General features: G+C 32.7%; 1 protein-coding gene across 1 annotated transcript in view; it reads right to left on the bottom strand.

Moving 5' to 3' along the window:
- LOC118187697 (uncharacterized) overlaps positions 1-21,957 on the bottom strand; it is a 532,717-nt gene extending 510,760 nt beyond the window's left edge. Inside the window, exon 1 of the mRNA XM_085826955.1 lies at positions 21,612-21,957. Within this exon, the coding sequence (XP_085683081.1) occupies positions 21,612-21,616 (5 nt within the window). The 5' untranslated portion in view covers positions 21,617-21,957. The remainder of the gene's footprint in view (positions 1-21,611) is intronic.
- Positions 21,958-26,393: the final 4,436 nt, after the last annotated feature.

Raw genomic sequence — 26,393 nt, 5'->3', positions numbered from 1 at the left:
AAATAAAGTACCTACAAATCATCGCATGACGACAGTATCGCAGACATGCGTTTTTCAAATCGCATAGTGACGCATTATGTAACTGTCTTTCGTCATAACTAACAAATCGACATCCAAACAATTGATTGCACGCTACACATGAAAATGAACGGTTTATCCTTTAAGAATAAACGGAAACAAAACAATATATAATTTTCACTAAAACAATATTAAACTAAGAAATGTGAAAGAAAATAATTTGATCATTAACTAATCAATTTTTATAAAGGTAACCTCATGCAGTTATTTATCTTCCTTTTCCTAAGCATTTTTAGACTGTTTTTTGCATGAAAATTTATCAGTTAAACTTTGATAAAAAATAGCTTAATTTATTAACGACCTTTGTTAATTAACTATATAAATTTAAAATTCTATTAAGCTTTTTAAGTTGCATTAATTTTCTACTCATTTTCAATTTTTAAATGCTTAAGTTTCTTTATTTTTTCAGCAAAAATTTATTAGTTCCTTCACATGTATGAAATCGAGAACTAAAAGAATTCCTCTTTCCTTCTTGAGCTTTATGATCTTTATACAAACATGCATTTACAACTTTCAAAACCTGAAAACGCATGTGTGCCATGTTATCGTTACGGGATGATTTGTAGGTATATTATTTTTTCACAACGATATTTTTGACGACTATCTTTTTACACTGCGTAGTTTTTGAACCGCTTTATTTTCGAACTGCGATGTTTAATATTTTTGCGATGTTTTCTCTCATGATGTTTTGTACCACGACGTTTTCTCCTTGCGTTTTTTTCTCCGCGACGTTTCTGTCCGCTATGTTTTTACTGCGATGTTTTCGACGGACACTCATTTTTATATTAGACGCGCACACGCAAATTTCGTACGCGATCGCGTAAATTTCAGTCCTATGTTTTGCATTAAAAGTGCGCATTATATGCCGAAATATACGGTATGTATTTAAAATAAACTGTATTTATTATTTCAATGGACGTTGCACGTGCAGAAATTGACTATCATTGACGGTATTTAAAGTACAGGCCATAAAAATTATTCCTAATGCAGTGTATTATACTGTCTACCGTCAGTTTCTTCACATTCTTCTTTGATTTCGGATTCCGTTAAAAAGTTAGCGGTCCGGCTAACATTCATACGTTATACATGAAACCTCGTTGAGATAGGAATTAAATCTTGATTGGAGTTGTAAGTATTTACAAAAGGTCGCCTTAAACTAAGGTGAAGAGATTTAATTGGCTAATGTAAGCAAAGAAGAGAAATGAAATCATCCGTGACTATTTCCGCATTTCAAACACCGTTAAACAAACGATTGTTAAGTAGAGCTATATTACATAAACAAATTTAAATCAGTTAGATTAATACAACAAACAAACTTAACACACTGATTGTTGTATACATGTCGCAGGTGAGGGCTTTATTTACTGATCTGGAAACTGCATTCAATAAGGCATTAATTTCAAGGGGGAAAAAAAAGAAAATGTGAAAGGTTTCAGATTTTAAACTACGTCCAAAGGGCGTTCTTTTAACATTTTGTGTGTTACCTTTATTTATTAAATACTATGTTCTTCGCACTTACACCATAAAATTCAGTTCAAGAGCAATATCGCAAAATAATTTCAAATTGAACATATCTTTAGAATTTCCGATACACAGTCTGGCGCGCTGGAGATAAAAATGTTTTTTCTGTACAATGTTACTATTGCTCGCTTTGAAATCCTTGAGTTTTTTTAATCAAAAATTCCTTAAAGTTTCATAAAATATGAATTCGATAATAAAACAAATTCCAGATTTCCAATTTGGGCTTCCAGATGCCCATATTCGCGGTACGATTACGTCATTCAAAATTGGATAGCTCTATGTACCGTTGCTTATCACAATGCGAGAAACATGCATTGATGCAGATTCTTCATTATTTAATTTCTTCAAATATAACACAGGGCGATAATATTTGGTGGCAACAGTTTGAAAAGTGAAACGGACATTCAGAGTGATTCGACGTAAAATCCCAAAACGAAAACAAGGGACCTGAAGGGCCCTTGTTTGCCCCTGAAGGACTAATAACTCTATAGCTTTCGGTGTTGAAATGGCGTGGTCTTCTTCTTTCAAGTTTTCTCGTTATTTGATAATAACAAGTTTTCCTAATGATTAAGTTTTATGAATTATAAATGGTAAAATTTAATTTTTAGATTACCGAGAAAATTAATAATTGATAAAAATTTTATTACTGGTAAAGTTACAGTTTTTTAATTACCGCTGATAAAATTTAACTCTTTTTCATCCTGTTTCCACTGATACAGCTGATAAAATTTAACTCTTTTTCATCCTGTTTCCACTGATACAGCTGGTAAAATTTAACTCTTTTTCATCCTGTTTCCGCTGATACAGCTGGTAAAATTTAACTCTTTTTCATCCTGTTTCCACTAATACAGCTGGTAAAATTTAACTCTTTTTCATCCTGTTTCCACTGATACAGCTGATAAAATTTAACTCTTTTTCATCATGTTTCCGCTGATACAGCTGGTAAAATTTAACTCTTTTTCATCCTGTTTCCGTTGATACAGCTGATAAAATTTAACTCTTTTTCATCCTGTTTCAGCTGATAAAATTTAACTCTTTTTCATCCTGTTTCAGCTGATAAAATTTTACTCTTTTTCATCCTGCTTTTTTATAACTTTAATCACAACTGATAAAATTTAACGCTTTTTTCATCCTGTTTAAACTGCTTAATATAACTGGTAAAATCTTTATCATTAAAATCTTTGCACGTCTGTCTGTCTGCTTGTGGCATTATCTCCTCCGAAACGGCAGAGAGCTGAGTTTCGAGAAAGGTACACCCGGATTCAAAAAATTCGTGGGAAGCCGTTTCGACCATTCTCATCTTCGTACGACTTTAACTAGCCGAGATATTAGTTAAAAACTCTGAAAACGCTAATTTTCGCCCTCGTTTTTCCGAAAAGCTACAGTCTTGTACGCTGGAGATAAAAATCTGGTTCATTTCGAAACGTATTGCCACTGCCCGCTTACAAATTTTACTACCCGCTTTCAAACTTTTTCAAATTGTACAGTTTCTTAATAAAACGTTTCTAAGTTTTCAAAATATGAAATAAAAATAACATTGCCAAACGTTTAATATATTACTCCGGATTCCAAAAATTCGTGGGAAGCCATTTCGATCATTCTCATGTTCGTACGGCTTCAATTAGCCGAAATATTAATTAAAAACTCTGAAAACGCTAATTTTCGCGCTCATTTTTCTGAGTGGCAACAGTCTCTGGAGTTGCTGGAGACAAAAATTTTCTTTATTTCGAGAAGTGTTTCCACTGCTCGCTTTCAAATCGTAGAGTTTGTTAGTAAAAAATCTGTAAGTTTTTTCAAAGTATGAAATAAAAATAGCATTTCCAAACGTTATACAGTAAGACCCCGCTTAACGCGGGGGATGCGTTCCATCAAAGTAGAGCGTAATGCGAAACAGCGCTAAACGAGGCTATCTTTACATGTAAATATTGGGGTTAGGGGAAGATGGCTAGGAAACTGGTTAGGTATTAAATTTAAAAAGTATGTTTTTTTAATAAAAATAAAACCAAACATTTATTTCTTAAAGCCCAAATTAATACCATATTATTATTTCTTGCAAAAATAAAAACAAAATATAAATAACAAAACGAATATTCTTAAAAAAAAAAACAAATAAAATTCTCAGTCAGTCATATTTAGTTAGCCTTCCGCGTTTTCAGTGTTCTGCCTTTTTGTGACAAAAGCATCTAATGTTGTTTGCCTTTTTCTTTTGCGTTGTTCTCTTAAAAGTTCTTCATAAACGGATAGAGCATCTCTAACACCACGCCTTACTTTTGAGCTCCTGTCAAAATTCGGATCATTTTCAATGAATTGATCCATTATTTCAGTTATGGTAGACAAACTCCTTTTTACAAACGCCATCGAAAGTTCTTTTTGCTCTTCTTCTGAATCACTGCTGTCAACATTTTTGTTTTCTTCTTGTTCAGTTAATTCTTTGAGCTCATCATTAGAAAGACTAGCCGCTGCTTCTTGAATTATTTCTTCGACATCTTCCACATTTACCCCTTCAAAATATGTCTGTACAATACCACACCAAACAAGAAATACAAGTACACTCTTTCGGATATGTATTTGAAACCTATCGCTGCATAATATTTCGGGGAATCCCCGTATGCTGCGAGCGATTTCGTTAAAATAAAAGAGCGCTAAACCGAAACAGCGCTAAACGAAACAGCGTTAAGCGAGGTCTTACTGTACATATTATTATTATATAATATCATATTTTGACGTTGAAGAAAGCACGCAATTGCATGCGACGCCATTGCATGCCGAAATTTTTCGTTAATGTCAGTATTTTAAATAATTAACTGCTGTTGGCAACTTTTTTGTTTCAGGTTAGGATATTTGACATATGTTATTGTAACGTTAATTCTTTTATTGATATTCCGAAAGAGTTGTTATATTACATTAAATTTAAATCATGATGTCATACGTATTAATCTGAAGCTTGAAAAGTTTTTGTTTCCTGGTTGGGCAATAAAAAATTATTTATTATTGAACTTATTTCATTTATACAGAAATGTTTTTATACATTTGCTTTTCAGGGGTACATAGAACTTGCAGATTTTGTTTGGACCTCAGCCCGCTAGTTATTTTTAAATTTTGTAGCTTTCAATATTTTTTTCCTGAACAAAATTAACTTATTAGTTTAACTAATTTATTAACAAAATTAGTTTATTAAAAAATTAGTTTATATTGGCTGCAGCCCGCTCATCTGGCCGGGCTTGTCGGCTAGTTTAACTTAAAACATATCCTTCGAGATCCACAATAATTCTAGTCGATGAGTAAATTGATTGTTAAAAAATCATATCAAGCGATATCTTGAACTTTACCAATTATTAAAATAAATAAATGTTGAAGTTTACCACTCATTAAAACGAAACACAACTTTTTTGGTCTCCCAGACGGTATAGTGGTTAGAAAAGCCTGCTGCGGTACTAAAACCCGGGTTCGAATCCCGAAGAAGGCATGGATATTTGTAAATGCATAATGTCTTTGCAGCGCGAGGAGACTCGAAATATATGGCAAGCTGAAAGTCCTCTCGTGTGGATTGCTGGTAGGGGACAAGCGTTAGAGGTACCCTGCTTCAAAATTAAGGTGGAAATAGTTAATAGAAATATTTAATAGTTAATAGAAATGTCCGACCTCCTTGAGGCTCTGGCAACCATTCTTCCATGAAATTCAAGGACAAAACAAAAACAACTTTTTCCCCTTATTGCAACTGATCCTTTTATTGATAACATCAGTTTCCATTTTCTTGAATTATAGAATAATTATAATATTATATATAACAAATGTGATAAAAAATACTTAGCAAATTTTTGAGTTACTAATAGATTGCTTAAAAATATATGTTAAATAAGTACTACTCCAATATTTCTGTACATCTATATACGCTACAGATTCATATTTCATCTAACACCATTCTGCTGTTATTAACAAAATTCACTGAAATTCCTTTAGTGTTTTAGGAAGGAATTGTGAAAAAATACATAAAAGTATCTGATGCGGACACCACATGACTTCCTGGCACGGCATATTAAGTTATGTAAATTTTTTGATACATTTCATTTAAACTTATTTCCTCGAATTTTACTACAGATATATTTGTCATTCAATGAATTCACTTCTCCCTTCGCGGCAAGGTAAAAATAAAAATAATAATAAAAAAAAATAAAAAAAAAACTCAAAGCATGTTCATTAAAAAACAGTAAAATACAGAGAAAACATAAAAATCAAAAAAAAAAAAAAAAAAAAAAAAAAAAAAAAAAAAAACAGTTAAAAAAACTTTAAAAAAATTTTGAATTATAATTTGTCTCTACGCAAAAGACAAGTATTCGGCCATCGGGCAAAAAGAGTGATATTTCGCTGTACAAGATTGAAAGCTTACTTTTGTTTGAAGTTTACCAACTGCAGAAACTGACTTGATTCACTATTCTATTAAGAGTTTCAGAACCCACTAAGCTCGAGTTTTGAATTTCGAATTCGTTTTATTATCTATTTCATATTTTGTAAAAGTTTAAGGAATTTTTGATTAAGAAAATCAAATGATTTCAAATCGAGCAGTAAAAACATTGTACGGCAAAAAACATTTTTATCTCCAGCACGCCAGACTGTCTATCGGAAATTCTAAAGATATACTGTTTTTAAATATTTTTAGTCCGAAGGCGCGTTAGCCTAAATATTCTCGAAACGTGTGTGTATAAATGGGAAAAAAAAAAAAAAAAAAAAAAAAAAAAAAAAAAAAAAAAACCTCGGGCGTAATGTAAAATCTGAAATCTTTCAAATTTTATTTTTAATTATTTATTTTATTTAAAATAGGTTCGTTATACAAGACTGGCCGATTCTGTTTTTAAATGGTAGACCTTTTCAGTATGCCTAATATATGTGTAGATAATGTTTGCTTTGTCGAGAAGATCGTTGCCATGGAGACCAACGTTTTACTTCTAAAATAAATTTTGTAGTAACGTATGTAGTACAGGCTTTCTATTCATTTCTTTTTCTTTAAGTCATAGGCTACCAGCGGCCGGGCACAGGCGCTGAACATCCGTAGTTGGACTTAGATTCAAAGTCTAGGAAACTAATTGGCAGACAAAAGTTCTCTCCATGTTTAACATGGATACGTGACATTTCCCGTAAAAAATCTTCCACGAAAGCACTCCTCTCTTTAAATAGATATCCCTCGTATAATTTACCATAATCCAAATAATCTCGATTCCTGTCAAATTTTATTTAAATTGTAATATTCTTGACATGCGTTAGATTTTTTAAAATAACTGTTTTCGTTGACTTATCGCCAAAGCCAATGAGAAGACTGCACCATACCACGTGACACGCAAATTGGACTTTGCTTATATTGCTCCTGTGTATATACGTATACAGTTTAGATTTATTCCAGAACTTTCTACTTTTAAATTACTGACTGTGCACTCCACGAACTTTTAATTAACTTGGAAAAATGCGAAATCTCAGTTTATCATTCAAGTGATTTATAAAATTAACTCGTTTCGTAACCTAAGTGTCAAAGCCAATGCGAAGACGCTACCATACCACGTGACTCTACGAGTATATGTAAATTATTAATCCAAAGGGATTGTCCTTAAGGGACTAATGTTTTCGTTTTGGCCTTTTGTGTTGAAATCTTTAAAAAGCTGTATCACTTTTCAAATTGTTGCCACCAAATACTATCGGCCTGTATTATATCTGAAGAAATTAAATAATGAAGAATCTGCATAAATATATGTATGTGTTCCCGCATTGTGATAAAACAACGGTACCTAGAGCCATCAAATTTTGAATTTTGTAATCCTCCACCCGAACATGGGCATTTGGACGGCCGAATTTCGAATTTGTCTTAATCTATTTCATATTTTGTAAAACTAACGAATTTTTGATTAACAAACTCAACGATTTCAAAGCGAGCAGTGTGTACGGAATAATATATTTTTATCGCGAGACTGATGGAAGTTCTAAAGATATGCTATTTTTAAATATTTTGTGATTTTGCTGTTGAATTTTATCTGGCGTAAGTGCGAAGAATATTTTATTTATAGTGATATTTAATAAATAACCCTTAATAATAATAGTAATAATAATAATAAATAGTAATATAAAGACAGGAAAAAATGTTTTATAAGCCATTAGTAAGAAAGCTGAACATTGATAGATTGAAAATTTAATAGAACTGAGAAAAAAAATTGAAAAAAAAAAAAAAAAAAAAAAAAAGAAAAGAAAAGAAAAGAAAACGTATGTTGCCATGCTGCTTTTAAAATTTTTGTAATTTTGTTGTTGAATCGTATATGGCGTAAGGGCGATGAAAACAACGCTTAATGATAAAAGCTAGCAAGAGTGAATACGACAACAGACTGGTAGACTGCAAGCTAAGTGAGAGTATGAATTCTTTTGGGCGATCGTTGAAATCTGAACTCATTCATTTGGGGGGGGGAATATAATTTTTTAAATTTATTTCTTCCCTTTTCTGAGTTTGTCTTTCATTTTGTTCAACAATAAAAATTTGCTTTAATCAGTCATAAACAAGAAGCATTATTTTTCTGTATTCAACAGTGTCAATTTATCTTAGATGATAAACTGTAATCTTATGTTTATTTGCTAATATCCTTTCATTTTTAATATCATACTCTATAAAAATCACCTAAATAGCATATGTCTTTTCTATAACACAGTTTTGTAGACAGCGCCATGTATCTTAATCGATATTTATTATTATTTTTTTAAGCAATCAAGAAAAAGCAGAAGCCCTGTAAAAGCAATCAAGAATATAAAAGCTGAGAGTGCAAAAGGTCCACGGTAGGAGAGAATGAACCTGACCTTTTTTGCAGACTGAACTTCTACTAAGATTATGTGATCTAACCTTCGTTCCAGGTTCGGTTTTGTTGCATTTTCAAGTTGTAAAAGAGATTTCAACCGAAATAATGCTACACTTTTAGGCCCGGAATAATGATAATGATATTGGTGATACCGAATTGGTACCGCGTTAAAACTCGATTGTCTTGGAGTTACGTTTAGTTGATCATTCTTATTTGTAAAAAGATTTTATGGTCTGAAGCAGCAATTGAAAGTTCATTTTTTCCCCTTTTGATCTGCCCTGTTTATCGACATCTTTGCCAGCCATTGTTCACTGGCTATTACTTTATGAACAGCTAATTTATGAGCGTTAACATAAGGTACTTACGTATTATCGAACCACCTTAGTCCAGTCTCATCTCCAGATTTTCAGAATCTGCCAAACTCTTGCAATCATGCGAATAACAATTCTTGAGGCAACCCTATTCACAACGGTGCTACAGTCAAGCAACGCCCCGCTCCCATTTTCGTATGCGTTTCTTCGATTGTACTCCAAATTTTAACAGTTTTTATAGATAAAGGAGAGGTATTTTTCCTTTTAAATAGACTTTTAGAATACGTGCTTGTAGACTGCATGAGCAATACAAGAAAATACAACAAAATCGTTAAAAGGAACAGTGATGATATGCGTTTAGCAGGCAGCCAGTGAGCAATATCGAAATTGAGCGCGATGCCGAATTTGCGCTATTCTCTTGTTGTTTTTCAAGCGAAAACAGATCGATGTGTACAGGGGGAAAAAAAGCGGAAAAAAGATTGCGCAAGAATTTTGCGAAAAATATGTTTTATTTTTTAACGTATCATATAATTCTTATTTACAAATTAAAATTTGTATTTTAAATTAGTAAAGTGTGCTTTCTTTCGATACTTTGATAATACTTGCCGACTAAAATAATAATATCGATAGTTTAAAATATCGATAAATAATAGTATGATCTTAAATTCATTTAGTGCGAAAACAAGTTACTACTACTTGCGCAATTGCTGCAAAGTAAGTTAATAATAATTTATTTACTAAATAATATTGATTAATTGATTATATTATTTCCTAAGTTTAATTATAGTAGGATTATCTTAAAAGAGTGAATCCATACTAGTAAGTTATATTTTGAAAGATTTTTTGAAGTAACTTGAAGTTATATAAAATAAATATGGATAGTTTGAGAATCTTTCTTTGAAGAAAATGTTGTGAAAATCACCAACTCGCACCCGAAAGGTAAATTTTACTCTTTCATCTGTAAAATAACGACAGACTGTATCAAGGATGTTGCGCAGATAAATAAGAACCGAATTTAACTGCTGTGACTTAAAACAGTTCTAACTGTTAGTCACATAAATATTTATGTGAGTACTATAATCAACAAATGACATTTGCAGTAGTACCATATGTCGTATAAGGCGACTCAATAATCGATTATCGTTTTAATATAGACTGATTTTACTATATTTTTACATAAAATTTTTATCTTTAAATTGATAAGTTTTAATATTATTTATGCTTTTTTCAAACACGTAAGTAATAAATGACGCTTCAAATGCTAGATGTTATGTACATAGATTGCTTCCCTATTCATTCTTATATTCTAATTCCTTCTTTGAAAAGGGGAAAAAATGCAATCTCAGAAGTTTGGATTGCAGTTAGTAACTTAAGGAATAATTGACCAGCATTAAAAATCCCCCCCCCAAAAAAAAACAGTCCATTATTCTGTCATACGTACAGATGTCACTCAAACACGTCTTTCAGGTGCATTCGAAAGAGATCAAAATGGATATTTTATTTGAAATATGATACGGAAATTTTTTGCGATGGCAATACTTCCTTTATTTCGTACAAGGAAGTGAAAAGCTGATGGATCTATATCAATAATTGTGTACATAGATCGTTAGAAACATTTTTCATTTACTGTAAAACGAAGCTGAAAATGTTTATAAAATTATTATTATTATTCTGCTAGACGTTAAATATATTTTGATTTGCATTGCTAAGACACATTATTAAAAATCAGAAATTAATTTTAAATTATTAAGATTCGCATTTATTAATTTAAGTCGCTCAGTTTTAAATTAGTATTGTACTGATTACATCTAAAAGACGAAATAAAAGTTTTATGCTTCGCCGAAAGCCGACAATCAGAGCTGTTTGCGAGGGCGCGTGCAAGATAAATTAAACATCTTATTTCGGTGCAGTTCGCAAGAAGGGTGAAAATTCCTAGCAAGGAAAAATAATACACTTCCTGAGAGGTGTAGGGGAAAAAAATACACTATTAATTTAAAAAATATTTAAACCAATTATACATATGTCTTCCTTTCATGTCTCTGGCTATTTCATGCCTCTGACTATTGACATATGCTATTTAGGTTCTTTCATGTCATTATTCCGAAGAAAATTCCTAGATCTTTTTAAACAGGTCAGTTATCAGTGTAACTGTCATAAGAAGCATGTATTACTTTGGAAAATCCGATTTGTAGCGCACGCGAGTTGACGGCGGATCCTGTGATGTTGCCACCGAATATGTCTAAGTAACATGTAAGCTGGAATAATTTTGTGTAGAACAGTAGGTAAATGGTCCAGTTTCGCAGCGTTTTTTTGTATTTTGTTCGTGTTGCGTTTTCACGGTTCGCAGAAATCTTAGCTTCTTCTGCCTCAGGGTGACACCAGAGGGCGTATGTGTTTCTAACTGCTCCGACCGCGTTTTATTCTTTAATACCTCAGGTAGTTCAGCTGTATTAAGGAGAGAATTTCGCAGGAAAAATGTTTTGTCCTCATTTTACAGGCATATGTGCAATGCAAGAAATTCATTGCTAAAACAAACTGATAATAATGCAGAAAGCTGAGAAAAGGCGGAAGATTTTAACAATAATTACACAGGCTGTTTACGCCTTTTTTGTTTCCTTATACGAGGTAAACGAAGTATTGTAATTGCGAAAAAATTTCAGGTACCATATTTCAAAGGAAATATCCGCTTTGATCTTTCCTGAATCTATTTGGACGATTTTTTTTTTTTTTTTCCCGTGACGTCTGTACGTATAGACGGAATAAAGGACTCTTTTTCCCGAAACGGATTGTAGAATGGATTTAAAATGGATTCAAAAAGTATATTTTTTATTATGTTTGTGCGTACGTATGTATGTATCTCATATAACTCAAAAATCATTAGCCGTACGATTGCAAACCCAAATCTATCAGCATATTCATCAAATTAAAGAATTTTTACAAAGCCAAATTACCTAACTCTATGACGAAAATCCGAAAAGAAATAAAATTTATGATTCTTCGCTTGCTTTGATGGAGCTCAATAATTTCACCTGCTTAGATTTATATCACAGGAGTATTTTCAGCTGTCTTTATATGCGTGTGCTTATACATACCCCGTACAAAAAATTCATAAATATGAGTGAATATATTGAGCAGTATTGCCTGAGTTTTCTTGAAAGAGCTTTCTTCGCTTCATGTATACATACACAGTATTAAAATTTTTTTTATTAAAATGATAATCATTCAAAGTGTTTTCGTACAATATGCTGTTGAAAATTAATCAGTAAAGACAAAAATTAAGAAATTCAGAACCTATTTTACACAAAGACCACAAAAAGTGAAACTCATTACCAATAAATTTCAAATTATCCTTTAAATATACAAAACTAGCGGAAGTATCAGATGCCAGTTAAATTAGATTGAGAGTAATGTATCTAACAAAAGAAAAAACAATACCGCTATAATCCTTCAAAAAATATGATTCATAGCCATACATTTTTCACTCTGATGCGATATGGAACCCACATAAAAAAGAAGAAGTTATAGGGAAAAAAGCTAATTCTCTCTCATTATATTTCAACAATGGCACGCAGTTTTCAATGATTTTCGTCTTTCTAATCCAATGGTCGTAAAATCTCATCCAATATTTCACCTATATTCAATTCTAGTCGATTAAGTGTGGCAAAAAATTGATCATAATTGATCAGAAGTCAACAACACAAACAATTAAACGCACAAAGAGACATTCTTCTTTACATGTATAGATTTTGTAGAACTTAGAAATTTTTAATTAACAAACTCTATAATTTGAAAGCGAGCAGTAGCAACACATTTCGAAATGAAGCACTTTTATCTCCAACGCCCGAGACTGTTGCCACTCGGAAAAATGAGTGCGGAAATGAGCGCTTTCAGAGTTTTGAATTAGTACATATTTCGGCTATTAAAGTTGTACGAAGAAGGGAATAGTCGAAATGGCTTCCCACGAATTTTTGGAATCGCGAATAATGTATTTAATGTTTGGAAATGCTATTTCTATTTCATCGTAAAACTTTTTCATTAACAAACTCTAGGATTTGAAAGCGAGCAATTGCAACAACTTTTGAAACAAAGTAGATTTTCATTTCCAGCTTGCGAGACCGTTGCCACTCGGAAAAATGAGGGCGAAAATGATCGTTTTTCCGATGTTTTAATTAATAGCTCTGATTTTAGCTTTTTTTTTTTTTAGTCCAAAGGGATTTGAATCCCGAAGGACTATTAGTTTCGTTTTGGCATTTTGCGTCGGACTCATAAATGTCGGTTCACTTTTCAAACTGTTGCCACAAAATGTTAGAGTCCTGCATTATATTTGAAGAAATAAAATAATGAAAAATCTGCATAAATGTATGTATATTTCTCGTATTGTGATAAAACAACGGTACATAGAGTCATCGAATTTTGAATAACGTAATCCTCCAACGAATATGAGCATGTGGAAGACCAAATTTGAAATTTGAAATTTGTTTTATGATCGATTTCCTATTTTTTAAAACTTTGACGAATTTTTGATTAACAAACTCAAGGATTTCAAAGCGAGCAATGGCAACGTTGTGCAGAAAAAACATTTTTATCTCCAGCGCGTGAGTCTCTGTATCGGAAATTCTAAAGATACGCTCGTTTTAAAACTATTTTGCGATAATGCTGTTGCACTGGATCTTATGGTTTAAGTGCGAGGAACATGATATTTAATAAAGAAAGGTAACACACAAAATGTTAAAAAACGCCCCTTTGGACGTAATTTAAAATCTGAAACATTTCAGATTTTTTTTTTTTTTTTTTTTTTTTTTTTTAAAAGACTGAACACGTCGACTTTTTCCAAGGCCGAGAAAAGAATTGTAGAAAGTTTGGTGACGATAGCTATAGCAGTGACTGATTTATTAGAGGACAACCAAACCCACAGACTTTCTTCTTTATATATATTGTTACGGATTTGGTATTTAAATAGCTAATGTTAGTTGAATTATAAATTAAATTGTTTTATTCCCCTTGCAGTGCAGCGCGTGATGAAGATTAAAGGAAAGCTAAGTCGGAAAATTAAAAATACAAGAGCACGTGCATTTAATATTTAATAAATAAATATCTCTTTTTGATTTCGAGAAAGTTCTAGAAAATTCTCGCACATTTAAAAAGCTTATATAAGCGGCATAAAAAAACTCTCAGTTCGTTATTATTTGTTAGTTTATTGTTGTTTTAAGAGTTTGTTTAGAAAACTGCTCTTGTCGACTGTAGCGGATTAGCTTTCTCTAGCTGTTTTGAATTAAGTTCTTTTGAACGTTTGAGTAATTAAAAGATAACTACTGTGAGCTATTGTAATACTGCACGAATATCTGAGGGAAATTTAAGCTTTTTTGTTGTGATAATAATAAATTTTGTTCATTTTTCATCTGACTTGTGCATTAAATTCATAACGAACTCGTACGCACGCAACAATTTTTGGTGTCAGGAGTGGGGTTTGAATGACAATTACTAGAGCGATGGAAGAACAATTGAGGCAGCTCATCAGTGCTTTTGCTGTATTCCAAGATAAGATGGAAGCTGGTCAAGCATCATTTAAAGAGGAAATGAAAGCTGGTCAGGAGAAGATTGAAGCAGGACAAGAAGAAATTAAAATAGAAATTACCTGCATAATAGAAAATAAATTTGAGGCTATGGAAGGTAGAATAGACGCGGTCGAAATTAAAGTTGGACAAATTGAAGAAAAAGTTTCTTCTGTGAAAGAGCAAATAGAAGGCAGAGTTTCGGCCGTGGAACAACAAATAGGTTACAGAGTTGATTCTGTCAAAGAAGAAATAGAAGAAAGAGTTTGTTCTGTTAAACAACAAATCGAACAAGAAATTGATGAGAGAGTTCCTGCAGTTGCCAAAGAAATGGATAGAAATTCGTAGCGACGGCAGAAAGCAATAGCGATAGTTTTAAATTCTTACCGATGCCTGCTTGTCTATCTCTGAAGCTATCCACATAAGATGGGAAGACATCCTGGCAAGTGTATAAGACCCAATTTTCTATAGTTGCGGATGCGAATGGATGGGATTCCCAAGCTAAGGCCTGTCATCTTGCCGCTTCTCTGAGAGCAGACGCAGCGGATATCCTGCAGACGCTTCCAGAAAACCAAAGACTTGACTTCGAAGCTCTGTCCGGCGCTTTGGGGAAAAGTGTTTGAAAGACTACAGCAGGCTTCAACTAAAATCCCGTCAACAGAAGCCTACCTAAACACTTCAGGAACTCGCCACGGATGTTGAAAGGCTGTCCCATCTCGCCTTTTCGGAGCGCCCGACAGAAACAAGAGAAATCCTGTCGCTGCAATATTTCATCGATGGCATCCGGGACCCTGAAATACAGAAAACTTTGCGAATGGTGGATGTTAAAGATTTAAAAAGCGCTCTGTTGTACGCCTTGAAATTTGAGGCAGCTCAGGAAGCAACCCGTAGAGACTGCTACCCAGTCAGAACTATGCGAGTCCAAGAGCCAGTGGATCAGTTGATGGCTCGTTTAGATGATTGAGCCAGAGAAGTCAATCTTTAATACGGAGTAGGAGTGAGAACAAAGTGGCTCTAAGGTGTTGGAAATGGGGTATTGAAGGGTACATAGGACGGCATTGCAAAACACCCCAATGCACGAATAATAAAGCGGATGATTTGATAAGACCAGTGAATGCCTTGAGACGGAATATTGGTGAGACCAACCCTAAAGTGCTGGAACTGCGGTGTTGAAGGCCACACGCGAAGGAACTGCGGAACACACCAGAGCACGGAAAATAAGAGAGGCGGATTAAACAGACAATTAAATGCCATGGGACGGAAAAGGATTAACAAGAAACCAAAGTGCTGGAGCTGTGGAACTGAAGGCCACGTACGAAAGAACTGCAGAACAACCTAGGGTACGGAATTGGGACCATTTCTCAGCACGGTCCACCAGCGGCCGAGCGGTAAAGTCGCTGAACACTGGTAGTTCGGTCCGAGGTTCGAATCCCGGGAACGGGCAGCCTGCATGGGTGTTTTCGTGGTTTTCCCCATGTGTAACGTGTATACGAGTTAGTTTCCCTTAGAAAGTCCTCCACGAAGGCATCCCTCCCCCTTAGGCAGATAGCCCTAGTGTGCTTTGCCATAATTAAATACACACACACCATTTCTCAGCAAAGAGACAGGAAACAAATTAATGACCATATCGAGGAACGCAGATTACCACATAATGAAAAATTTTGTTTCAAAGCGCTCAAGATTTCTACAGTGAGTGGCAGCAGTAACGGATTGTCCATCATTGGGCATGTCGATGGCATTCCTTGTAATATGATCATTGACACAGGAGCTAATGTTACCATCATTCGGAAAGTCTAAACCTAAAGTCGTTCATTACGACAGGTTAGCTCATTATTATGGCCATAGTACGTAGAGTAAATAATTGTAAATAGTGTAAGACCGTGGTCCTTTTTATTTCTAAATGTGTATTTGATAGCATTTGATTCGTATTTAGTATTTGATAGTATTTTATTTCTTTAAAGTTAGTTATTGCATTTATTATTCATGTTGTTTGTTATTGTAATGTAATGCTTATGATTGCATTTATGCCTTAGTTGTAAGTTTGGCTTCCTGTCCAGGAAATGTACTGCCCGGGACGTGCAGTCCTTGGGAAGGGGCAGTGTTACGGATTTGTTTTTTAAATAGCTAATGTTAATAGACTTATAAATTAAATTGTTTTATTATCCGTGCAGTGCAGCGCGTAATGAATATTAAAGGAAAGTTAAGCCAGAAAATTAAAAACACAAGAGCGCGTGCATTTAACATTTAATAAATAAATATCTCTTTTTGATTTCGAGAATTTCTAGAAAATTCTCGCGCATTTAAAAAGCTTATATATAAGCGGCATGAAAAACTCTCAGTTCGTTATTATTAGTTAGTTGTTGTTTTAAGAGTTTGTTTAGAAAACTGCTCTTGTTGACTGCAGCGAATTCGCGGATTAGCTTTCTTTAGCTGTTTTGAATTAAGTTCTTTTTAACGTTTGATTAGTTAAAAGATAACTACTATGAGATATTGTAATACTGCACGAATATCTGAGGGAAATTTAAGCTTTTTTGTTGTGATAATAATAAATTTTGTTCATTTTTCATCGGACCTGTGCATTCAATTCATAACGAACCCGTACGCACGCAACAATATGGTTGAGAATTAAAGAAATATGAAATTAGAACCTAAAAAATATAAAAACCTGAAAATGTATACCAAAACCAGAAAAATAAATAAAGAAGAGGAAACCAATTCAATCTGATGTAAAGTTATCAAAAGGAGGATATATCATATTCAATTACAACTCCCTTCCCTCCAAAAACCTCTGCGTTTCTGTATTCAAAATTAGATGATGAACTTTTCTAAAGTTTTTTTAATTAATAACAGTTCGTCCAAAAATTTTGAAGCCCTCTTGGGCGCAAGGTAAATTCAGTGTCAAATTAAGTAAGAGAATAAAATTAGACTTTTTCACTGAAAGCTAAATGCATTTTATCACCAGCCCCGGCTACACATTGCTTTCATACAGCTGAGTTTGTTAAATATCTTACTTATTTCCAAATGGCAACAGTCTCGCGCGCTGGACATAAGAGTGTTTTATTTCGAACAGTGTTGCCACTCCTTGCTTTCAAATCAAAAATTCATTAAATTCATTAATTTTGTTAATCAAAAATTCATTAAAATTTTACAAAGTATGAAATAAAAATTCATAAAACAAACCCGAGATTCAAAATTCGAACTTCCAGATGCACATGTTTGGATGGAAGACTACGTTATTCAAAATTTGGTGGCTCTAGGTACCGTTGTTTTTCCACAATGCGAGAAACATTCATATATTAATGCAGATTTTTCATGATTTAATTTCATCAGCGGCCGAGCGGTAAAGTCGCTGAACACTGGTAGTTCGGTCCGAGGTTCGAATCCCGCGAACGGGCTGGCTGCATGGGCGTTTTCGTGGTTTTCCCCATGTGTAACGTGTATACGAGCCAGTTTCCCTTAGAAAGTCCTCCACGAAGGCATCCCTCCCTTTAGGCAGATAGCCCCCGTGTGCTTTGCCATAATTAAATACACCACACCACACCACCATGATTTAATTTCCTTAAATATAATACATGACGACAATATTTAGTGGCAGCAATTTGAAAAGTGATATGCCGTAAATGGTGGACCAACGCAAAAACGCAAAATTTCATTTTAAGACTAATTGCAACGTATGGGCTAAAAATTTTGACTACCGCATGCATGACATATTTAACCTCATATAACGCATGCATAACATATTTAACCGCATGTACCGCATGCACGACAATTTAAAGTCTAATTATGTGCTCCTATTTTTTGATTTAATGCGCTTGCGATAGTGAGTGAGTCACTATATTGTGACTTTATATATTGTCACAATATAGTGACTTTGCGATACACTATATTGTGACTTTTGCGATAGTGAGTGAGTCACTATATTGTGAGCTTTTTGTGAGTCACTATATTATGATTTTGTGAGTCACAATATAGTGACTCACAAAAATGATCGGTCCGTATAACTTTTTTATTGTTTTAAGTAAGAAAATAATAAAGAATATTTTTCCTTTGAATACATGTTTTTTTTCTTAGCTCTTTTCTTTGTACTAAATAAATTTGAAAAAAAAATTAAGTAGTAAATTTAAAAAATAACGTTTTATGATGAAATGGAAAAAACGATACCACAAAATCAATGGGACATTTTCATAATTTATAATTAAAATTGTCAGCAATAAATAAAAAACGAAATTCTACGGAATTAGTTTGGATAAAGAAGCTAGGCAAAAATCTAAAAATCATTTGCTTTTATAATTCTTTTTGGAAATTTCTTTCTGGAATTCTTAATTCTTAATTTCTTTTTGAAAAATATTCGTTATTTTAACGTTTTCTTGCAATGTCTCGGTCACGAAAGGAAACAACGTTAGAAACCTGCAGATTAATTATTGATTTGCATAAAAGGAAAAGGAAATCTATTAGAAAACTAGCTTATTTACTTAATTTAAGTAATTTGATAGCTTTTGATATATCGTATGGAAAACAAAAGACCTGGAAGACAATCTAATTTATCTGATGGAATGAAATGCTCCATTCGTAAAATTGATGAAACAAAAGACACTCGACTACTGAAAAAAAATTGTTTGCTGATGAAGGCGAATTTAACATCTTCGGCTGAGATGGATGAGTGTTGGTGCGGAGGAAACCTAAAGAAGAGTTTCGGAGCAAAACTTAGTACCAAGCGTTCAATACGACGAAGGAGGAGTTATGGTATGAGGATCTATGGCCCTTTCCGTTATTGGTAATCTTGAGGTTATAGATGGTATTATGGATTAGTATAAGCACCTTGACATCTTGACGTGAAATCTGGAATCCTCAGCACAAAAACTTAGTGGTTTCAGATTTTAAACTACGTCCAAAGGGACGTTTTGTGTGTTACCTTTATTTATTAAATATCATGTTCTTTGCACTTAAACCATAAAATTCTGTTCAACAGCAATGTCGCAAAATAATTTTAAAATGAGTGTATCTTTAAAATTTCCGATACACAGTTATGCGCGCTGGAGATCAAAAGGTTCACTCCCCCTTAGAGTGTTGCCATTGCTAGCTTTTAAATCGTTGAGTTTGTTTATCAAAAATTCGTTAAAGTGTTACAAAATATGAAAAAAAACTTTAACAAAATTCGTTAATTTATTTTGTAAAACTTTAATTTATGCTAATTAAATTTTGTAAAATTTGGAGTTTGTTTAAACAAAATAATAAAACAAATTCCCAAATTGTCATTCAAAATTGGATGGCCCCAGGTACCGTTGTTTTATCACTATGCGAGAAACAGACATACATATATGCAGATTCTTCATTATTTAATTTCTTCAAATATACAGAGTAGTTTTAAATTCTACCAGGACAATGATCCAAAGCATACTGCTGCAATGCTAGACTTTGCTGTTATATAAGTGTCCAGAAGTAATTAAACACACCCCAACCAAGAGATCTTAATCCTGTTGAACATATTTGGCAGGAACTAGAATCGAAAATTCGAAAACAGAACATACAGTGGCTCACAAAAAATGATCGAGCACTGTGATTTTTTGTATTCTTTAATGAACATAAAAACTAAAATAAATTAAAATTTTTTAAAAAAATCTGAAAGGTTTCAGATTTCAAACTACGTCCAAAGGGACGTTTTGTGTGTTACCTTTATTTATTAAATATCATGTTCTTTGCACTTAAACCATAAAATTCTGTTCAACAGCAATGTCGCAAAATAATTTTAAAATGTGTGTATCTTGAAAATTTCCGATACACAGTTATGCGCGCTTGAGATCAAAAGGTTCACTCCCCCTTAGAGTGTTGCCATTGCTAGCTTTTAAATCGTTGAGTTTGTTTATCAAAAATTCGTTAAAGTGTTACAAAATATGAAAAAACTTTAACAAAATTCGTTAATTTATTTTGTAAAACTTTAATTAACTTTAATTAAATTTTGTAAAACTTTAACAAAATTCGTTAAAGTTGTACGAAATTTGGAGTTTGTTTAAACAAAATAGTAAAACGAATTACAAATTTCAAATTTAGGCTTTCAGATGCCCATATTTGCAGTAGGATTACGTCATTCAAAATTGGATGGCTCTAGATACCGTTGTTTTATCACAATCAAACATACGTACATTTATGCAGATTCTTCGTTATTTAAGGGCCCACCAGCGGCCGAGCGGTAATAGTCGCTGAACACTGGTAGTTCGGTCCGAGGTTCGAATCCCGCGAACGGGCTGGCTGCATGGACGTTTTCGTGGTTTTCTCCATGTGTAACGTGTATACCAGCCAGTTTCCATTAGAAAGTCCTCCACGAAGGTATCCATCCTCTTAAGGCAGATAGCCCTTGTGTGCTTTGTCATAATTAAATAAACTAAACCAAACTTCATTTATAATACAGGGCGATAGTATTTGGTGGCAACGATTTTAAAAGTAATACAGCTTTTTAGAGTTTTCAACGCAAAATCGCAGAACGAAAACAGTAGTCTTTCAGGGACAAAGCCACTTTGGACTAACAAAAAGGCTTTTATTTTAATTATATATAAATTCAACATTTTAATAGTAAATACATTTTCGAAAAGATGAAAATTAAATTCAAAAATCAATATAATTTGTTTAATGAGGAAAAATATTCTCACAAAAATAATCGGGCACTTTTAGTGTGCTCCTATTTTTTGATTTAATGCGCTTGCGATAGTGAGTGAGTCACTATATTGTGACAAAAATGACAAAAACTTACATAGCTTTTGCTTCTTAATATTTTGTAGGATAACCTTCACACTTATTCACTTCATTTAATCTTTTGGGCACTGACTCCAAAAGTTTTTTAAACCATAAAATTCAATTCAACAGCAATATCGCAAAATAATTTTAAAATGATGATATCTTTAGAATTTCCAATACACATTCTCACGCACTGGAGATAAAAATTATTTTTTGCCCCTACAGTGTTGCACTTGCTCGCCTTGAAATCGTTGAGTTCGTTAATCAAAAATTCGTTAAAATTTTACGAAATATCATACAAATAATAAAACAAATTCCAAAATTGGGCTTCCAATTTGATGTCTCTAGGTGTCGTTGCTTTTTCGTAGTGCGAGAAACATCCATACATTCATGCAGATACTTCATTATTTCATTTCTTTAAATATAATGCAGGGCTCTAATAATTAGTGGCAACAATTTGAAAAGTGAAACGCCATTTATATGAACGAATGCAAAATGCCAAAACGAAATTAGTATTCCTTCTGAGCAAATTACACCTTTGGTCTAAAAAAAAGTAATTTTAGCTTTAAAAAGGAAATAAATATAGTAAATCTTACCTCATATTTTATTTAAAATATCCAATGCAACCGAGCAGAGACATCGTCTGCGAGTAAAGAATTCTATTAAGTGAAACCAAAAACTAAACTTTGCTGTCTTCCAACACAAAACACTGGGTGTAGATGCTCGAAAGGCACTTCCTACGTAACAAAAGTATTGAACAAACACATTCAGTGAGTCAGTTTTCGACAATCAACCCTATTCTTTTGACAAAAGAGAAAAAAACTCCCACTTCTGCTTATTATTCGTCAACACAGAAGTTTTATAATGTTAGTAGCACACACTTAATTGCAAAGCGAACGCGTGATGTAGAAAATTAACTCCTTTCAAGGTGATCGCAGCAGACGATTTTGCTGTCAGTTTTCGAATGCCTCAATGTAGCAGCTGAACAAATTCAATTTCAGATGGAAACAGCATCGGTGAAACGAAGTGAATGGGTGAAAGATACTGCTAAGGAATCTTATAAACACGAACATTCTTCTCTAGATACTATGAATGAAAGAAAGCATGCTATTTATTTAATCGATATATTGCATTGAAAATTTGAGTTGAAATTGAAATTGAGTTTAAATTAATTTTTTTATTCTAAATATATATGTTTATGGAACTTTTTACATTTTCTTGAATATCGTCCAGGGAATTTTATTACACTTTAATTCAGGGAATTTCATTACACCTAAGGGAATTTTTTATTACACCTCAATGGAAGTGCATTGTTTTTACTTTGATGTAAGTTCATATCCTGGCAAGATAAGATCTGTGGACACGATTATATATCGCAAATTGGTGAAGCGACCATCGGTGAGTAAAACATAAGATATGCATAAAACATACCTTTGTCTGTCATGTCGGCACTATGATTCACCAGTATAAAAAAAGTCAATGACGTATATAAAAAAAAATTCTGAAAGGTTTAAGATTTTAAGGGTCTCCCAAAATGGTTTGTTAAGGTTTTCTATGCTCTCGCTGAGCTCACAGTCTACCAGTCTATTGTTGCAATCGCTTTGTAGAGACATTAGGTATTTTGGAAGCAGGAAAGATGAAAAATTAAAACGACCTTCGCTGGGAATCGAACCACGTACCTCTGGATACCGGCCCAGCGTGCAGAACCATTACACCACGAAGGCACGCTAGGAAAGTGAGAGAAATACCTTATAACTTCTACTAACTTCATCTGAATGATTTTTTTTTCGTGTAACGCGTGTGCGTACAGATAGAATACAGAAGTCATTTTTCTAAAACACATTGTAAAATGGATTTAAAATGGATTCAGGAGAGGTTTTTTTTCGTGATTTCTGTACGTACATACGTATGTATGTATATATATATCGCATAGCACAAAAACGCGCAACCGTAGAACGTTGAGATTTTATGTATGGGACTGCTATAACATGCAGTTGTGCACCTCTGTTTTCAATTACAATCGGCTGCATGAACTCTGTATATGTGTAAGGAATCCACATTACACACACATACGTATATACATATATATGTATGTATTTGCAGATTCATTACATTCGTCATCTATCTATCTATATATTATATTATATTAATTAATTGAAATAAATTTCTAATACTTGCGCAATAGCTGCAAAGTAAGATAATAATAATTTATTTACTAAATTAATATTGATTATATTATGTCCTAATATAAAGTTAGTAGAATGTATCTAAATGAAGTAAACCAGAAGTATGAAACTTAATCCCGAAATAATGTTTTTAAAGGAACCTGAATTTAAATCATGAAAAATAGAAATGCAAGTAAATAAATTATATATGTAGATAAGTAGATTTATATATATTTATATATATGATTACAAAACATTAAAAATATATATATATATAATCATGCCTAGCATTTTCCCTCATTAAGCTGCTGAAAAACTATCAGTAAAGACATAAAGTAAGAATTTAAACCTAATTTTTCACAAAGAGCAAAAATTGAAATTCATAATTAATAAATTTCAAATAATCCTATAAACGGAATAAATAATTTTAAAAATGCTATAAACCAAAATTCTTTAAACAAGCAATACCCCAATTAAAAAAAATCAATGAAATTTAAAGAAAAACGAACTTCAAGAGGATTCAATTCTTCAACGAACTTCAAGAGAAATTCAGTCAACTTCAATGCCACTTCGTCAGGAGAAGGAACATTGAAATCAATTGAAATCTCTCTTCCACAAAAATTCTTGCTTTTCTGTATCCAGAATTAGCCGATGAATCATTTCAATGCATTTTAATTATAATAGCTCACCTGAAAATTCTGGTCCTTCGCCAAAGCAAAGGAAAAACAAAGTAAATTGCAATTAGCATCTTGTATCTTAAATAATGAGAATTTTATTTAAAGAACAAAAATGTAAGCGAAATAAAATACTTCAGTGATAAATTCAAATCAAAATTTTACGTTTACACAAATAACATATAATCCAAAAGAATTTAAAAGGTAAATGAAATTAAAAAAGTTTAGTGATTAATGAAATAGAGAGAAACAGCATTCACTATTTTTATTCTTATATGTTGGTAAATCGTGCATTTTTTGCTTTAAAAGTGGTTGAATTATTTTGTTTTTATGCTCTGGTTAAGATTTTTATGCCTTCATTTAGATTAGTATGCAATAATTTTAAAACTATCAACAATTTGAAAGTTTAAGTTGTGTTCTAAACATATGCTGTTATGCTGCTTTTAAAATTTTTGGGATTTTGTTATTGAATTATATATGGCGCACATGCGAAGAAAACCATGTTTAATAATAAAGCTAAAAAAATGGGTTAGTAGGAGTGAATACAAAGCAGGCTAATGGACTACAAATTCAGCAAAAGCCTAAAAATCCTTAATAATCCTTTTTCGGCGACCGTTAAAAATGCAAAAACTTTCAGCCTTTTTTTCCTTTACTCTTTCAGGAAAAGTTCTTTAAAAAAAATTTTAATGTAACATTCCGCGTTTTTCTGGAAACAATTCAACCGTTTTCCATAATTAATTAATCCCATTTTAATTTAATTTTCACAGCTTTACGTATGTTTGAAAAGAAGAAAATTTCATGAAACTTATATTTATTCAGTCAAAACGGTATGCTTTATGTTTTGTAATCAATATATTTGACTCTTCTTAAACTCTTAATTTTTATAGTAAAATCATTAATGAAAATTATTTCAAAATAAAAAGATCATTCCTAAAATCAAAGCTTATCGAAAAAAATAGAAGATATAAGGGGCTTGGGTGTATATATTCATGTGTCTGTGTATGTATACACACACACCCTTACCCCGTTTAAAATACCTTAATCGGCCTTTATTTTCGCAATCATTGGTCGTAGTCATATGTATATATCCACCGGCTTACATGCTTGACTTGAAATTCCTCACCTTGGCTTTATTTTCGCAATCATTGGTCGTAGTCATATGTATATATCCACCGGCTTACATGCTTGACTTGAAATTCCTCACCTTGGCTTTATTTTCGCAATCATTGGTCGTAGTCATATGTATATATCCACCGGCTTACATGCTTGACTTGAAATTCCTCACCTTGGCTTTATTTTCGCAATCATTGGTCGTAGTCATATGTATATATCCACCGGCTTACATGCTTGACTTGAAATTCCTCACCTTGGCTTTATTTTCGCAATCATTGGTCGTAGTCATATGTATATATCCACCGGCTTACATGCTTGACTTGAAATTCCTCACCTTGGCTTTATTTTCGCAATCATTGGTCGTAGTCATATGTATATATCCACCGGCTTACATGCTTGACTTGAAATTCCTCACCTTGGCTTTATTTTCGCAATCATTGGTCGTAATCATATGTATATATCCACCGGCTTACATGCTTGACTTGAAATTCCTCACCTTGGCTTTATTTTCGCAATCATTGGTCGTAGTCATATGTATATATCCACCGGCTTACATGCTTGATTTGAAATTCCTCACCTTGGCTTTATTTTCGCAATCATTAATCGTAGACATATATCCAGTTACAGAAGTGTTTTAAATAACGAATATATTTAGACTTGGATAATGTCAAATTTTGAAAAAAATATCATTTTTGACAAATGACGAAATCTAACTTTTAATGCGATCCGCTGATTCGAACACTTATATTTTGGAAGTTTTATACTCATTTTGAAAAAAAATTGACCGGGATATTTAATTCCAAAATGTACAGTTTTTGTTGTCATTTTCAACTTACCTTGAGGGATCAGAATTAAATTATAATATTTGAAGGAAATAAGTTTAAATGAAATACATCAAAATGTGTGTAATTTAAGAAGCCAGTCCAGGAAGTCGTGTCATGTCCACATTATATTTTTTATCGGATCGGATATACCAAACCAAACTGCCAGTTATAAGGTGTTTGACTATATATACATAAAGTATGTTTAGATGCGATTACACATCGAAATATCCTTAAAAACGTTTCACTGCAGATCAGAGGATCCATTCAAGGGAGTGAGGAAAAGCGGATAAGGGATCGAGTTTTAAAAAAAGAAAAAAAAAAAAAAAAAAAAGAAAGAAAATTTGAAACTTTTTTTCAGATTTAATATTTCGGCTAAAAAGTCCTTTTTTTAACGTTTTGTGTGTTATCTTCATTTATTAAATATCGTGTTCTTTGCACTTAAACCATAAAATTCAATTTAACAGCAGTATCACAAAATATTTAAAAGAGCATATATTTAGAATTTCCGATAGACAGTCTCGCGCGCTGGAGATAAAACTTTTTTTTTTTTTTTTTTCGTACAGTGCCATTGCTCGCTTTGAAATCTTTGAGTTTTAACAAAA

The sequence above is a fragment of the Stegodyphus dumicola genome, chromosome 11 (assembly GCF_044657685.1).
Source record: "Stegodyphus dumicola isolate Sdum_Otavi_A_Nest chromosome 11, ASM4465768v1".
NCBI lineage: Eukaryota > Metazoa > Arthropoda > Arachnida > Araneae > Eresidae > Stegodyphus > Stegodyphus dumicola.
This window is presented reverse-complemented; position numbering and strand designations above follow the sequence as displayed.